The sequence below is a fragment of the Puma concolor genome, chromosome B3, assembly GCF_028749965.1.
Source record: "Puma concolor isolate L17-30 chromosome B3, mPumCon1.1.hap2, whole genome shotgun sequence".
Classification (NCBI taxonomy): Eukaryota; Metazoa; Chordata; class Mammalia; order Carnivora; family Felidae; genus Puma; species Puma concolor.
This window is the reverse complement of record NC_141672.1, coordinates 80,034,922-80,052,994: the sequence shown is the minus strand read 5'-3', so window position 1 is coordinate 80,052,994 and position 18,073 is coordinate 80,034,922. Positions and strand designations below refer to the sequence as shown.

At 40.8% G+C, this 18,073-nt stretch overlaps 1 protein-coding gene across 1 annotated transcript in view; it reads left to right on the top strand.

Moving 5' to 3' along the window:
- The window catches only part of RYR3 (ryanodine receptor 3), a 530,733-nt gene that overhangs the window by 161,844 nt on the left and 350,816 nt on the right, over positions 1 to 18,073 (top strand). The window contains 1 exon segment of the mRNA XM_086710284.1: positions 5,701 to 5,820. Coding sequence (XP_086566410.1) covers positions 5,701 to 5,820 — 120 coding nt within the window.

The following is an 18,073-nucleotide window of genomic DNA, read 5'->3' as shown; positions in this document are numbered from 1 at the left end:
AGAAAAATTTTGTTTTATTTGAATTTTAGGTCTCTGGCTATTCTCTATGGCATCGTGCTCTGTGATGTGGTTACTTGTCAACATTGTATGGCCATGTGAGAGGGCTGGTGGCTGGGAGTTACCTATTTTTATCAACAGGATCACCACGGGCCTTAGAGTCAGGGATAGGTGAATTCAGACCTGTTACTAAGGTCAGTCTCTTGGGAGACTGTTGGGCATTATGGTAAATAGGACAGCCTCCTGATTCAGATAATCCTAAGGTTCAAGGTCAAAATCTATTATTTACATGCTGTGTGGTATTAGGCAAATTAATTATCCTCTCTGTGCTTTAATATCTTTATCTACAAATGGAATATTAGTATCTTCTTTACAGGATGGTTGTAAGGACTTAACTGAGATGCTGTGACATGGTGGCACCTAATGACTGCTCCTTAAATATTCACTTCTTAAAATTGCCAGATTCCTCTGATCTTTGGTTTCCTCATTCTTAAAATGGTCATGTTGTTGTTAATAATCTAGGGGGAAATCTCAGCAGTGTGTCTGGTATGGAATGAATAGTTGATATTTTTATCAATAGAAAAGTGACCTTTTCTGGAATAATTATTGTTACATGGGTGAGAGTAGAGAAATCTTTTTTAAATCTGATTCCATATCTTGATCAGTCAACATGTTTTTACCAAACACATTATGTTCCCAGCCTATATGGGGAAACAGTTTTCTGTGCTTTTATAATTTAGATTACAAGGTAAAAAACACATACATTGAATAAATCATAACGGGATGTATATTGTGCATAAGGCACTATGCTAGCAAGTATCCTGGTAGATATAAATACGAACCAGACATGGACCTTGCCTTCAAAGGGGTTCAGAGCCAGCTGTGAGAGAGATGGGAGAGAAAGCATGGATGCATCCTGCCTGGATTGGGTACCAGACTCTACCCCTCACCACCATGAGACCATAGGCAAGTTACTTGACTACCCTGTGTAGGGCTCCTCATTTGTGACATGCCGGTGAAAACAGTACCTACACCATAGTGTTGGGGTGAAGTAAGCTTTATTACTCATAAAGCACAGTGTCAGTCATACAGTCCGATATCAGTAAATGTTAGCCATTTCAAAATATAGAGTCGGGGATAACCGTGCATGTAAACAAACATAAGGCAAGAGTATGGTGATATTGCTATGGAAATTTGGATGGAGGAGAGATTACTTAGACTTCATAAAAGAATGTGGCATTTAAGCTAAACTTGGGAGAATAGGCAATATATGAACGTGGAAAAATGGCAAATCAGGGCAGCTTTAGAGTTAGTGATTGTGTAAGAATATGAGGGTAGACAGGTGAAGGAACTCTACAGGGAAGAAGTTGGGGGAAAAAGGTCAGAAAGTGAAGGTCCTCATATGCTGGCTCAAGGAGTTTGTATTTGCTACATTGACAGTGGAGAGAGAGAGCCATTATAGATTTTCAACAGACAAATGGTAAGGTCAGAGCTATGCCTCTAGAAGTAGATCAGAGGAAGAATGCTCTGAGTTGTCTTCATCTCTAGACCTCCAGTCTGTCCTTTCTCTGGCCCATTTGCTGTAGGACAGGCAGGAGGGAAGACTCAGACAGGAGGTGGTGATATTTGGGCCTGGGTTGCCAAGAGGTTGTATGTGTCACTAACAAACATGGACAACATAAAAGGATGCGTAGGCTGGAAATGTACCTTTTGGTTCATTGGGACATGTCGGTTTGCAGTGTTGAGCATGAGTATTTGGATAAAGTCAGGGATAAGTGGAGGTTTGGAACCTTAGAGTGCCACCAGGTTGGAGATACAGATGGTTCAACTACTAATCAGAATAAAACTGGAAGCCTGAAGAATGGATGGGATTGCTAAGCAAAGATGATGAGGACCAGTCCTTAGGTGATCCCTATGTGAAGGAATACCAGGAGAAAGTGGACATAGGAAGGTTCCATCAGAAAGACAGGAGAACACAGTTGATTAAATGAACAGAAGAGTTTCAAGGAGGAGAACTTCAGGGATGCTGGACAAGACTTACTTGAGAGATGGGAAGGCAGTAGGAATGGAGGAGAGATGAGGGTGGAGACAGAGAAAAGAACTTACCTGCGAGGGAAGCGAGCAGAGACCTTTTGACATAGTGGAAAGCCAGAGATGCTTATGTGATCTTTGGTATTTCTTGGGGACTTAAGACAGGTCCACCCCTCATCCTTAAGTTGAGAGGCTAGGTCTAAAAAGTCTTTTCATTACTGATTATTATGCCCTCTGACCTAACCCTTCTTTCCTCTTTATTTTATCTCTTTGTCTTATAGATGGCGGGGGGGGGGGGGGGGGAGAGGTGATTTGATCGTGACTGAGTTGAATCTGTTGTGAGTTCTACAAAGAGGGGAGATGTTATGATCTTGTTCCAGTGAAAGCAGAGTTCAAACAAGCCAAAAATGTATTACTGGAAAAAGAATCCCATAAGTTGATAGTAGAACAAAACCCCAGAGTTGTGTTACTTTCTTATTCAAAAAATCCTTTCTCTTCCTGGTGAAGAGGAAGAGAAGGCAGGGCTCTCTAGGAATTGGGAATCGGAAGTTTTGGTGAGGGAAAGCAAGAACAATGAACATAAGAGAACGAGAAAGCAAGAAAGAGAGGCTTGGGTTCATAGAGCCAGATAGTCTGGTTCAGAGTAAGATAGTCTAGTTCTGGATTTTAGAATAGGAACTGTTGTAGGTTTTGACAAGGAGTGTTACGCATAGCGTGTTACTGAAACTGTGCAAGTAATTAGGTCAAGGTGTTCACTTGAAAGAGATTATCCGCGTGAACCTTGAAATTAGTTGATATGATGGCTCAGGTGGCAGGGAGAAAGGCCAGGAGCTGGCCTTTCAGACATCAGCTCCACTACTCCAGTATTAACCGATCTTGTCTTGTAAAACTAGGTATGCTCTGCAGTATCCTGGCAGAATGCTTTGTCATTGGATGGTAGTCAAAAATGTGTATTGAATTCATACAAAAATGATCAGACTTTGTGATGGTCGTTAAGAATCAGATAAAGGTGGGAGAATTAAGTAGGATATTGATAGATGACTTGAGAATGTGGAGATTGGCTGTCACATATCTCGAAATTGAAGAGTTTTGGACCTGAGTAGGAGAGCGATTATCTGAATTTGGCATTGAGGGATGGGAGGGGAGTTACAAGAAGATGGAAGAATTCGCAGCCTCCAGTGAGTGACAGGGAGTTCCTTGGAAACGGTACCTTCTGTAAATACCCAGATTTGATTTAAAGCAAAGGGACAAAGGGAGAGAGGTAATGGGAGAAGAGAATGTACATCGGTACAGGAAGGAGTCAACTAGGGAGGGCTGGTAACTGGAGGGGCTGTGCTCTGTGTTTAGGGCATAGAAGATGTGATGTGATGGGTTGAATTAACTTGTGGTTCTGAATGAAACTTGGGTGCAAAGATGACAGTGTCGGGTACTCGAAGGCTCAGGATGTTGGTCTGATGGAGGTTTGTGGAGAATGGTAGGTGCCGCCTGGAATGAAGGCAGGTACAAGCCAGGTCAGCACGGAGCGTCCGGTTCCAGACAGCATGTGGGAAAAAAGGAAAGCTTTGGGACAACAGTAAACTTGGCTTAGAGCCCCACACCCATCTGTGTGGCATGCAGAGTGCGGACCTAGGAAAATGTTTGTGCCAAGTGCTCCTCAGCAGACAGCTGTTGAGCCAGGGCAAGGTTTTTTTATTGCATTAGCTGACTGGCAGCCTAGCTTATGAGGATGTGAGTTATAGAACAGGGAAGTTTCAGAAGACAGAGAGGCAGCTAATGCCAAGTCAAGCTAAGGTGGTTTGGGCACGTTGGAGTGGAAAGGGCATGGGAAATAAGGTCATGCAGAGACGTACTTTCAACTCAGGTCGAAGAGAAAATTCTGTCGGCTTGTACCAGCTCATGAAAAGTCTAGTCCTTAACACACACCTGTGATTTCTAAATGACTATTGTTTGCTTGGCAAATGGTATGTAGGTGGGAGATATTTAAATATTTCTCAGTAGGGGGTCCTCTCGACATTTGGGACAGAAAAATTAGGTGTTTTGAGGACTGCTTCTTGAAGTACAGACCACGTTAAGTTTCATGACCCATTTTGGAATGCGCATAGTGTCCCTCAGTGATTTTGACAATTAAGAGTACTCCCTTGTTGCCTGTGCCAGTGGGGAGGATGTGATCACCTCCTCCCCCCGAGGATCTGTGGGAGACTCCAGCTGGGGGAAAACTTGTTTGTCTTCAGAGATTTCACCGAATCCACATTCTGAGAGTAGTGCCATCCTGGAGTTCTGTTCTGCTTCAATTCAAGTGAAGACCATGAATTCTGACTGCACTCTAAGCGGAGGCTTTTTATTAGTGACTCAATTTAATGACGAACAGTGACATTCCAGTGCCAGTAGAAGTGTGAAACTTTTTTTCCCCTCCATATTCTTTTCATATGTCTGTGATTTGTGGCTTCTTATAGTTTCCTATAGCTTCTGACCAATCTCTGGGCACCAGCAGTCCTCTTTTGTGGGATCTCTTACTATTCGATCTCTTTATCTTCCCATCAGGTAGAAGGATTTTATTTTTCCACATGACTATGCACATCGCAGACCCCTTTTCAGAAAAGCTGTTTCTGTTTAATCTGACTGTCCAATACTCTGGGACAAACACTAAAATCGGGGGACACGGGGGTGAGACCGGGCAACTGGAGAGCAGTTGCTAAGGAGGAAGCTTCAAGTGGCCTTCCTCTGGTTACTCCTTTAACATAACCACACCTGCAAATATTTTTGATGTTTGCAATCCAACATTGAGTGGTGGGAGAGAGTGGGGACATAGACTAACAGATTGGAGAAACTGTAAGGAAAATGATTTCCTCTCAGCCTCGGTCAGGACTGTGCGAGAGGTGAGCATGTTAGTGTAAATAGAGGTTGGCCTCATTTCTAGACCATCAACAAGAGGGATGCCATCCAAACAAGGCCTCTGAAATTTCAGCAGGGTTGCTTCTGAGAGTGATACATAGGAGGGAGGTCCCCTCCTTAAGGAATTCAGAGTGGCTCCTCTACTTGACCTTCAGCTCCTCCCTCCAATCTCAAGCTTCAAGGCTTCTCTTGAGCTTCCTTTCCCATATGTCTGAAACCCATTTCCTGTCACCCTCCATAGCTTCCTTCTGTCATCTCTGGCAAATGTGTTACCCACTACATGGGCCCCCCTCCCCCAACAACATGTCTCTTGCTTCCTCCAAGCCTCATACACAACGGACTTGCCCTGCATGAACCCCACCTCCGTCTGATCTCTGCTGTTGTCTCTGTTCCCCCTCAGTCTCATCTCAATTTTCTGTTCTTATTATGTATTTGGAGATGGCTTAGATTTACTTTCATGTCCGTTCACGTGTTGGAATTGGCTGCTCAGCCGGATTGTGTGCATTTCCTGCACCTCAGAAGCGAGGCTCGTGCTCTAGATGTGTGGGGTACACGCGTTCCACGTACATGTACCTGCACCCACTGACCCCACCCCAGAGTTCAGAGTACTCAGGGGAGGTGTTCAGTACTGCCATATGTTCTCCTTTTCTGTATCATGCTCAAAAGTATGTGCCTCTCGGTGTACATGATGACGATATAGCAGGGTGACTTGGGGACCTGGTTCCACATGGGAAGGCAGTCCCTCATTCACTAGCACGTGTGTCTCTGTTCTGCCGGCAGGAGGATGAAGTGGTTCTCCAGTGCATCGCAAACATTCACAAGGAGCAGAGGAAGTTCTGCCTAGCAGCCGAGGGCCTGGGAAACCGCCTGTGCTTCCTGGAACCCACTTCAGAAGCCAAGGTAGGATTGATTGCCTGCCCTGCACCTTCTCCCTTGACCTCCCAGGCAGTCATTTAGGGGAAGGAGCTGCAGGGAGAGGAGGTTGAGAGTGATGAGGAAGAAGGTAGAAAGAAAGGACGCATTTGTTTTTCAGATGGGAAGCAGATCGGAAGTAAAATGTGACTCTTCCCAGCCCAGGAACAATAGGAATCCAGAGCAGCGAAGAATTAGTGGTGCCTTGTCTGTCTGTGTTCCCCAGGACACCAGTGATGCTTTGAGGTCACTGTCACAGAAGAGGTTCTTTTCATATTCCCAGAACACCTTTTTGTATTGTTAATTCCTAAAGGTCCTCAGTGCGGGTTTTGTACTCTGAGCTGTCATTTATGGCTACCAGGACTCCCAGGTGCTTGGGCCTGAGCTTCACGGGAAGCCCACTGCTCTCAGTTCAGACTGCGCTGAGCTCCTGCGATCGTTACCCCTGCCTGCCCACTGTGACCTGGGGGCAGAGAGGAGTGTTTGCTCTAGTCCCTGCCTGCGTGGTGGCATGTAATATCATGTCTCTTCAGCCAAACCTTTTCTTCCTCCAGTTTCAGACTGTCTGTACTTTTCGTGATCTGTCAAGTATATCCATGTGCTCAGCAAGATCACCATACTTGGCGGTCCTGGCCAGACCTTTAGATCAGTCAGGGTTCTCCAGAGAAACAGAACCAGTGGGATCTCTCCCTTTCTCTCGATGGGTGGGTGGATGGAGAGATGATGGATTTAAGATATTGCCTCACGCAATTATTGGGTCTGGTAAGTCTAAAATCTATACATCAAGTCAGTAGGGTTGAAACTCAGGGAGAAGTTGATGCTGTCTTGCAGAATATCTCTTCTCCAGGAAACCTCGGTTTTTATTTTTAAAGCCTTTAAAAGATGGCGTGAGGCCCACCCACATGATCAAGGGTCATCACCTTAACTTGAAGTCAACTGATTATAGATGTTAATCACATCTATCAAATACCTTCACATCAATGCCTGGATTGGTGTTTGGTTAAATAACAGAGTACTATGGTCTAGCCAAGCTGACATACAGCTAACCATCTTACCCTCCTCACAGAGCCATTTTTTTAAAACAGAAAATGGTTACTATATTTTCCAGTAGGCCCACCGGATTAGCATGCTGTTTCTCCACATGAACATCTACAACACAGACATGCATGGTGTGGCTGAACACCAGATGTGCACTGTGAAGGCAGCATGTCCCAGAAGCCCCTGTGCTCTCCATCACTGTTTTGCCCTCCCAGGGAGGTCACCAATCCCTGAGTTCAAACATCGATCAGTGACATGTGTGACCAGTGCCAAAAGGACAGAGTCCCATTAAAATAAGTGGCAGAGAGAAAAGGAAGATGTTTTTATCTTTTTTAAAGGCATTAGACTGGATTTCCCTGAGGTCTTTTCTCATTTGCTTTTGTCCTTAGCTAGATATTTTTCTTTTCATTCCCAGCCGTCTGGGATAATAGGAAGATGACTAGATTAGAAGTCAAGAAGTTAATCCTCAACCACTAGCTAGTCATGTGACTACGGGCAAGTCACCCAACCTTGCTTTCCGTTTCCTCATCTGCCAGATGAGGTACGTCCTGGTGCAGTGGAACGAGCATTGGCCTAAACTGAAAACCAGTGGTCTCATTTTCTAGTCATCCACTGAGTGGGTCATGGGGCAGTGGTTTGGGGCACAGGTTCTGGAGCCAGACTGTCAGAGTTGGAGTCCTGTCTCTCACCACATACCAGCTAAGCCGGGATCTTGGCCAAGGTACTTGACCTTTCTGTGCTTAGTTTCTGCACCTGCTTAATGAGAATTTAATAGTAACTACCTAAAGAGGTTTTTCTTAGGATTAAATGAGTTAATACCTAAGAAGTGCATAGCACACTCTCTATAACTATTGACTCCTCATTGACTATTATGATTGAACCTTGTCTAAACCAGATGAAAAACTATATATCCTAACCCGGGAATATTTTGTATCGCCCAGGAATAAAAATAACCCATACCACGCATAAATGCATTTGAGGATGAGAAAATGTCCTTCCTAACACCCACTTGACTAAGTGTCCTTATTTTAATTTTTCGTTTTAAATTTAAAACAAGGTAATAAGACTGAAAAAGAGATGTAACAAATCATAATTTACTCATCTTGTCACAACTATTTTCATTTGTTTTTCATTCAGCCTCTGTTCACATGCCACCTGTATGTTTTCAGAGTTGTACTCAGAGTTGACGTGTAAGCATTCTGCTTTTTTTTTCCTTTAACATTTTAGCCAGTTCCATAAAGCTATGTGGTCTCCATGGTTTAAAAAAAAAAAAAAAAGTATGTGGTTTTGTTAGTTTTTTTGCTTTTTAGAGTAAATATCCAGGAGAAAAATTAATGGTGTTAGGAGGATGAGCAGTATTAAACTACTTTCCCCAAAGGGTATACCAGTTGTCACAGTTGACATGCCCACTATCATAGCATGAATATGTGTCTCTTGTATATACAGTATGAGGAAACTGCATCGTGAGTGCTTCTCAAAAAAACAGGGTCGAGTTCATGGAAAGGATAAAGTCTTTAGAACTTCATGTCCCCATTCCTGGGAGGTGCCTGCTGGCCGCCATTTTCTGTGGCTTCAGTCTTTCCCGCAGTCAGCTACAGCTGTGCACACTGCTTCTGACCTGTCCCCTCCCTTTTCACTAAATATTTCCTCTGATTCTCTACTATCCACTTTCACAACCACCTTTGCTATTCTTAGGTTCTCAGAAGCTAACATAGGTGGTGCAGTGAAATGAGAAGGTGTATTCCCAAGCCTGGCACTGAGCAGGAGGCACACACCTCAAACAGCACTCTTATCACCAGCTACAGAGCCACCAGTGACCTTGGCATTCCCAGTCAAGGGTATTTCAAGCTAGGTGAGCCACAGAGAGATAAAATTGAGATAAATTCTAAGGAGAAGATACACCTCTAAGAAAGAAGAGATGAGATAAGGTTCTCAAAAGGTATTCTTAATGTACAAGCCCTACGAAAAGGAGGTCACATTGAAACAGGGGTGAGAGAGTAGATGAATGGGAAGCAAAAGTACACCAACACTTGCTGTAGACATGGAGACTGTTGAACACTTGGGAGAGCGCTTGTAACTTTCTGTTTGCCGTGGCCCACTCTTCTTTGAAGGTCTCTTGAAACTGCAAATGTCAACAGATGGAAGCACTGTTAATCCACTTCCCTTCCAAAGATGCACAGCTCCAGGAATTAAAAGGTGTCCTCCCTGTTTTACAAGAAAGGTTTCAGAATTATAACCAGAAACCAGGAAACATGGAAAGGAAATGTTGCTTCTTTATTTGATCAGTAACAGCAAATGCTTATTGAGTGCTATTTTTAAGTGGAAAACGTATTCCCAGGAATTTACTACTTTTCCTCTCATCCATATTATCTATTTTGTATCTACAGCATTAGCTGGGGAAAGGGGATCTTACTTGGTTTAAGTTAACATCCAAACTCATAAAACTCACACACTGCTTGGCACCAGTATGTGCATTAGGGCAGGAACTACTGCTTGCCTTCTGGGAAGTGTCAGGCACACCTGTGGGAATCCTTGCTGCTGAATCCTCCACCCAAGATGAGGCCAAGTGCAAAGAGATGAGGTCCACTTCAGGCAGATATGAGAGTTACCATGGCTCACAAGCCTCATGGACCACAGGAGCCAGTGTTTCTTGTAACAACTCCACAGGCATGGCTTTTGGGAGCCCCACAAAGGACACCACCTCCCAGCTATAAGTCTTTACACTTGGGGAATTGCAAAGATATAGCTTCCTACATCGGGTAATGGTGTCTTCTCAGTACAGACTCAGGCTGCCAGTCAGGGATCATTTTCACTGTAAGCAATGTTCCCTAGTGGCATAATTCACGTATCAGTTTTACCAGGTTGTCCAAGAACAAAACTGGACAGTTAAGTGAAGGTCAAATTCTCATGCAAAAGGAAAAAAACAATTTAATAAGCTTTATCCCATAGTATTCTTCATTGATGGCAGTTACTTCATGACTGTGGCCTTGTCGGATGTGTCTGGAACCCCAACACCTTTCCAAATCCTCACTCCGACCTTCCTTAAATATATAGGTCATCAAAAAATAAGAAGAATGTGAGCACTTTTTGGTTAAGATCGATTTGAACACACCAAGCTTTGTTTCACTGATTTTAATGAGGATGAAACACAAATTGCTGAGGGGAAACTTACCCTAGTGCCTTTTTTTTTTTTTTTTTTTTTTACTTTTTTAGAGAGCGAGCAGGGGAGGGGAAGAGGGGGAGAGAGAATCTTAAGCAGGCTTCATGCCAGTGGGGCTCAAGCTCACAACCATTAGATCATGACCTGAGCCTAAATCAATAGTCCCATGCTTAACCAACTGAGCCACCCAGGTGCCCCACCCTAGTGCCCTTTCAAAGTCAGTGACCTAGCCAAAGTCTTCAGACACTCCGTGTCTCAGAATGAAGTTGTGCCTCTCTGTTGGGTAACAATGGCCTCTCTTACCATGGTTTATTCAAAATGAAAAATCCAATTTCAAATCCAATTTTCAAACTGAAAATTTCCAGGGGAAATTTTAAGCCTATTGTTTCCCACCCCCTCTTTTGAAAAGGAAGAATAGTCTGCTCTGGTTTCTGCAAAGTTGGATAGGCTCTAAAGACCCAGGATTAAACATCTGTGATTGTGCAAACATCATTATGTAGATGGCATAAATGAAGAGAGAATTCTAGGCTAAAAATAGTTTATTTTCTACTATTTTTATTATCTTGAGCTCAGAATAGATTTACTGTTTACTTCTAAACAACTAAGCCTGTGCAAATTTGCAGAGAGTGAGGCTCACCCTGAGGTTGTACACTTTTCTTTGAACTTCTGATTGATCTTTTAGAGGGTAGTATTCTCTATGGACTTAAGATCTTATGAAAAGCCAAACTATTACAAAACATGCTTTAAAAACTTTGTTATGTAATAGAGACTTATAGGTGAAAGATGTGATCTTTTTGTTTGACATTTATCAGGCATCGTGTGCTATATGCCATGTACTACAATGGGTGCTTACATGGTCTCATTTAATTTTTATATCTCTATGGAGCAAATATTGATTTCATTTATGGAGAGGAAAGATACAAGAATTTAGACAAAGTTACGTAAATTCCTGAAGATGATTCATTCTAAACTTGAATCACTACTTCTGTAGTACTCAGCAATAAAGAATATCACAGATCCAACTTAAGGATAAAGAAGCCATATTTCTCCATGTGGTTAGATTTTAAGACTACCTGGGCAGATCTCCATACCCCCTCCCACAACTTTCATGCATCTGTCCTCTGAATGCCTGACATTCCAAAGTTAGAAATACGTATTTTGTTTAAATCAAATAGGAACTATTAAAATGCAAATGTTCTGAGAGAGCACATGAAGCAATATTAGATTTCTAGAGGTAATTTTTTTTTAGTATAAATGGCATAATCAGATATTTTCTTGAAATTAAGTTGTTGGAGGAATAAAGCAGATGACTGAGTGCCTCTGTATTGGGATATAAGGCATAGAAACACTGTGAATGTGGGATCGAACATCTACAGCATTGAATTGCAATAGTTTACCTCCCCTCCACCAGGCTCTTAGCACTGAAGATTGTGGTTGAGACAGTGGTTAAGAAATATGACCTTGGGCCATGGAGAAAGATTGCCTGGGCTGGTAATTCAGGCTCCACCGCTTAACAGCTGTCTGACTATGGTTCAATGAGTTTACCTTAACCTGCCTCAGTTTCCTCTGCTTGAAAACGGTAATCATCTCATAGGATTGTTATGAGGATTCAGTTACATGGGTTCCCAATTGTAAGGTACTTATAACAGTGCCTGACATACCCCCAAGTGCTTTTTAGGCAATAGCTTTTATTATCCCAAGTATAGATTCAGACATAAATTAGGTCCCCAAGAAGTATTGTTTGACTGAATTAAGTTACCCACATATTGAATTACTTAAATATTTCTTTTATTTTTATTTTAATTCCAGTATAGTGAACATACAGTATTGTATTTGTTCTAGGTGTACAATATAGTGATTTCGACAAGTCTATAAATTACTCGGTGCCCATCATAAGTGTACTCTTAATCTCCTTTACCCTCCACCCCCCGTAACTATCGATTTGTTGTCTATAGTGAAGAGTCTGTTTTTGGTTTGTTTTTTTAACTTCTTAAACTCCACATGTGAGTGAAATCATATGTTATTTGTCTTTCTCTGACTTATTTAATTTAGCATTATACTCTTTAGCTCTATCCACATTGTTGCAAATGGCCAAGATTTCATTTTTTGTGTGTGTGGATAATAAACCTTTGTATATAAATACCACAGTGTCTTTATCCATTCATCTATTGATGAACACTTGGGCTGCTTCCATAACTGGCTATTGTAAATAAGGCTGCAGTAAACATAGGGGTGCACATAGCTTTTCGAATGAGTGTTATCATTTTCTTTGGGTAAACACCCAGTAGTGGAATTGCTGGATCATATGGTGATTCTATTTTTAATTTTTTGAGGAGTCTCCATACTGTTCTCCACAGTAACTGTACCAATTTACATTCCTGCCAACAGTGCATAAGTGTTCCTTTTTCTCCACATCCTCCTAACACTTGTTGTTTCTTCTTGTGTTTTTGATTTTAGCCATTCTGACAGGTGTGAGTTCTATATCATGGTTTTGATTTGCATTTCCCTGCTGATGAGTTATGTTGAACATTTTTTCATATGTCTGTTGGCCATCTGTATGCCTTCAGACTAATGTCTGTTCATGTCTTCTGCCCATTTTTACTGCATTTGGTGTTTTGGTATTGAGTTGTTGAAGTTCTTTATTTTTGGATAGTAACCCTTTACTGAATATGTCATTTGCAAACAACTTCTCCCATTCAGTAGGTTATCTTTTCATTTCATTGTTTGCTCTGCTGTGCAGAAGCTTTTTATTTTGATGTAGTTCCAATAGTTTATTTTTGCTTTGGTTTCCCTTGCCACAGGAGGCTTATCTAGAAAAATGTTGCCACAGCTGATGTCAGAAAAGTTACTGCCTGTGTTCTCTTCTAGGATTTTTATGGTTTCAGGTCTCACATTCAGGTTTTTAATCCATTTGAGTTTACTTTTGTGTATAGCATGAGAATAAATATTTCAAAGGCCTGGATTTGAGGATCAGCAGGACATTTATGACCATTAAAGTGAAATATTAATGAGAGTCAGAGTGAGTAAGTGAGATGAAAAGGATTAAGTAATGAGTGGTTAGTTTTTAAATTTTTTTTTTTTCAACGTTTATTTATTTTATTTTTGGGACAGAGAGAGACAGAGCATGAACGGGGGAGGGGCAGAGAGAGAGGGAGACACAGAATCAGAAACAGGCTCCAGGCTCCGAGCCATCAGCCCAGAGCCTGACGCGGGGCTCGAACTCCCGGACCGCGAGATCGTGACCTGGCTGAAGTCGGACGCTTAACCGACTGCGCCACCCAGGCGCCCCATGAGTGGTTAGTTTTTAAAAAAAATAAGGTGAATCAGTGAGATGTAGATTTTTATTGTTATTAACTTCTAATTTAATTCTGATATGATCAAAAAACATGTTCTGTAGATTTGAATTCTTGGAAATTTATTAGGACTGTTTTATGGCCTAGCATATGGTCTATCTTAATATTCTATGTGTTGTACTTTCAACAAGTGTGCTGGATAGTGTTTTATGAATGTTAAGATGGTTGACCATGGTGTTCAAATCTTCTGTATCCTTACTGAGTTGTATTTATAAGTTCTACCAATTACTGAGATAGAGGTGTTAAAAGCTATGAGAATTTGTCTATGTCTCCCTTTAGTTCTGTCAGTTTTGTTTCATATATTTTAAAGCTCTCTTAGGTGTGTGTGTGTGTGTGTGTATGATTTTTATTTTCTTGGTGAAATGATCATTTGTCATTATCAAATGTTCCTGTTTATCCTTTATGTAATTGTATACTTTGATATTAACATAGTCATAAACTTTCTTATACTTTTTGTATGATCTATCTTTTTGTTTTCAGTTCTTTTATGTCTTTATATCTTTATATTTGAGGCATGTCCCTTATAAATAGCATATAGTTAATATGATGCTCCTCCCCCTTTCTGCAATCTCTGCTGTTTTATTGGAGTGTTCAGTTCACTTACATTTATTGGAATAATTGATAGTGTTGGGATTTGGTCTACCATCTTACTATTTGTTTCCTTTTGTCTTTTGTGTTTTTTATTCTTTTCATCTTTTTATGCCTTATTTAGGATAAATCAAATATTTTTGTTATCCTATTTTGTCTCCTCTCGGCTTTTTAGCTCTTCTTCTATGTATTATTTTTTAGTCATTAAGGATTACAATTCAAGTCCTCAGCTTCTTGGAGTCTCTTTTGATTAATATTATTCCACTTAACTTTTATCCTTTGTGCTATTATTGTCATGCGTTTTATTTTTACAAGTTATATAATATGCACTACTTTATTTTTGTTTCAAAGAGTCAGTTGTCTCTTAAGGAAATTAAGGAAAGGAAAAAATAGTATTTTATATACTCCTATATTCACCATTTTCAGTGCTTTTTTTTTTTTTTCCAGTCTTCTAGATCCAAATTCCCTTCTGGTAGCATTTTCCTGAAGCCTGAGGAATGTCCTTTATCATTTCTTGTAGTACAGGTCTGCTGATGACAAACTCTCCAGCTTTTTTTCTCTGACAATGTCTTTATTTTGTCCCTATTTCTGAAGGATATTTTTCTCTGTGAAATCCTGGTTTGATTTTTTTTTTTCTTTTATCACTAGTAAAGATGGTGTTTTACTGTCTTCCAATCTCCTTTGATTTTTAAATGAAAAGTTAGCTATTCTTCTTAGGATTCCTCCATTTGTAGTAAGTTTTTTTTTTTTCTGGCAGGTTTTAGTAATTTTATCTTTGATTATAAGCATGTTGAATTCAAAAGCACTGTAAGACATCCAAGAAGAAATAGGCATCTGACTATATAAAACAGAAGTTCAGAAAAGAAGCTGGGATTAATCTTTACAAAAATTCAGAGCATCTTTGTTTTTCAGTTTGAATGGTTACGTATGAGGGTGGTTTTCTTTGCATTTGTCCTGCCTGGGTTTTGCTAACCTTGATAGATCTTTTGGTGGTGGTTGTATTTGTTTTTAATAATATTTGGAAATTTGGGGGGCATTCTTTGTTAAAATGTTTTTTCTGCCACATTTACTCTTTCTGGAATATTCCAATTACTTATAAATTAAACTGTTTCATGTTGTTCCATAGGTCACTAAAATGGCTGGTTTCCAACTATTTTCCTCCCTGTGCTTCACTTTGAATATTTCCTACTGGCTTGTCTTTATTTTAACTGATACTCTTATTAATAAAAATGTCCCATTGACTCCCTCCAGTGAATTTTTTTTCAGATAATGTATATTTTAATTATAAAATTTCTCTTCATTCATTTCTAAGTTTTAACATAGTAACCTAAAATTCTTTTTCCATTGTTTCTGGTTTTTCCCTATAAGTTAATGTATTTCTAATAGTTATTTTAAATACTAGACTACTAATGCGAATATCTGGGTTCTCTGTGGGTCTATTCCTACTAACTGAGCTTTCTCTTGATTAGGAGTCACATTTTCCTATTTATTTTGATGTCTAGTAATTTTATTCTAAAGATTGTAGATGCTATTTTGTAGTTGTTACCATTTGTATTCTTCCCCTGAAGAGTATTGCATTTTATTCTAGCAGACAGTTAAATTACTGGTGGAGTTCCTTGATATTGTAGAGGCTTAGTCTATTTTGGTTTTGCTTTTAGTTCTAGAATATAGCCTTTGGTCTTGAGATGTAGCCCTTCTGGGTTTTCATGAAAATCCTGGAGTGTTTCCTAACCCCTTCTAAGTAGCAAGACTTGAACACCAAATTCTGAACTTTAAAACTGGGTAGCTGCTGAAACCTTCACCCATTTTTAGCATTCCAGCTGTTGCCTTCCCTTGGATACTTGAAATGCTGCCCTGTACAGTTGAGTTGGCCAAAAATCTGTATGCTGATTTTGGGTTTTCATCTATAGCAGTTCTGTTCTTTCCAGCATTCTTCTTGTCAATTTCTTTATATTCTGAGAGCCCAAACTCGGGCCTCTGGCTCCATAGCAGCTTTTTTTCCTGAGATCTGTCCCCCATGAAACCTATGAACAGGGGAGTACTCGCAGGGGAAAATTTAATGAAATGTGGATATCACTTAATGGGCTTTCCATCTTTCAAGAGTCCTATTCCTTCCAGCTTTAGGTTGCTCTCCAGTGCCTTTAAGCAATTTTTTTAAAAAATTTTTGTTCAGAATTTATAATAGCTATTGTTAGGAGGGTTATTCTGCTGTAAGCTTCTCCACTCTTACCTGAACCAGAACCTCATCATTTAGTGTTCACTACTCTTTGAGCAGTTGAATGTTAAAAAGAAGAAGAGAAAATAGTGTTAAAGCAGAATCTAGGATCGAGGGATGTTTCCACACTGAGAAACACAAGCATGTTTCTAGTCAAAGAAGCAGGTGGCTCTAGAGAAAGAGACTGAGGTTGCAAAAGATGGCGAAGAGATGGCACTATTAGTGAGGGGATTAAATTGAGTGTAGCTTTGGTATATGCAAAAGAAAAGAGGAGGCAAGAGGATTTTGAAGTAGCAAGGACAGGAGATGAATGTGAAGGGGTCTCTTGTTAGACGAAAACATGAACTTATAAGGGCTGATAAAATTGAATTCAGGCTAACAGAATGTATAGGATGACTAAAGAATCAAGGTGGGAATAGTCAAGTGTCACTCCAGAGCTACTGGCTTTAGCTGCTTGTAGATGGCATGTTATTTAGTGAAAGGAATTTATGTGAAAAGGAATAAGTTAGGACAGAGGGTGGTGGTGGAGCTTATGAACTAAGGTTTGGACATGTTGAATTCAAAGGGCCAGTAAGAGACACAAAAAACTTTGATAGGCATCTGGACACATGGATCAGGACTTCAGAAGGGAGGTTGGGATGGAGATATTATTTAAGAGATACTGGCTTAAGGGGTGCCTGGGTGGCTCAGTCAGTTAAATGTCCAATTTCGGCTCAGGTCATGATCTTGTGGTTTGTGGGTTTGAGCCCCATATCTGCTGAAAGCTCAGACCCTGGAGTCAACTTCAGATTCTGTGTCTCCCTCTCTCTATGCCACTTCCTTGCTCTCTCTCTCTCTCTCTCTCTCTCTCTCAAAAATAAGCATTAAAAAAAAAGAGAGATACTGGCATACGGTTAGTAAACCAAGCTATAACAGTGAGTGGAAATTAGGTGGATTAAGAAGTGGGAAGGCCCAGAAAATGTCAATATTTAAAAGTGAGTAGAGAAAGAGTAACATCACATAGAATGAGAAGGAGCATCCTGTGAGCTCATTGGAAAAACAGGCATATGTGATGTCTGTGCCACAGAAAACACTTGCAGTGTCAAGAAAGGGGCATAGTCAATAGGGTAGAACGCCACCTGGAGGTCAAGTAATATAAGGATGGAATGTGTCCATGAGATGTGACCTGGAGGCCAGCAGCAGTCTCTGTGAGCGTTCTTTCAATGTAGTGATGAAGGCAGAAGCCAATTTAGAGGAAATGAAGAGTAAGATGGAAATTAGAAAACAAAGGCAGCTCATGCAGATTATCTCTAAAAGAGAGATAGTGATAGCTGGAGAGGATTGGAGGATGGAGGGAGTTGTGTAATGGGAAAGACATAAGCGTGTATGAACTTCAGTGGAGGAGGAGGAGGGGATACAGAGGAGGGAGGGGTTGGTCTGCTGTGAAAAATGCTCGTATAGTGGAAAAGGCTGGTGTTAAGGACAGAGGAGGAACTCACTTTGAAGTAAAGGAAGAACTTCTGTGCCATTAAATAGGAAGGAAGAAGGCAGGGATGAGAGTAGATTTGTAGATTTTATGCATTTGGAAAGTGAGCTGCCTGGAGATGAGCGTAGGATTGCTGAGCAGTGTGTGGGCCCAGCACTGGGGGGCCAGTTGAAGTTGGTGACCATGAATTTTTTTTGCCATCGATAATCGTTATATTATCCTCTTCCGCAGTCCTTAGCAGTCCCAGCACAGGCAAGAAAAAAGAGGAGAGTTAATTCAGCCAGGGTCAAAGTGTTGCAGGTAAGTGTGATAAATGACAAAGGGATAAGAGAGTCTGGGAGGCTAGCCAATGAAATCTTGGAATTTAAGCTGAATGGTAGTGAAAAGAAATAAGAAGAAATAAAGACCGTAATGAGAGCAGC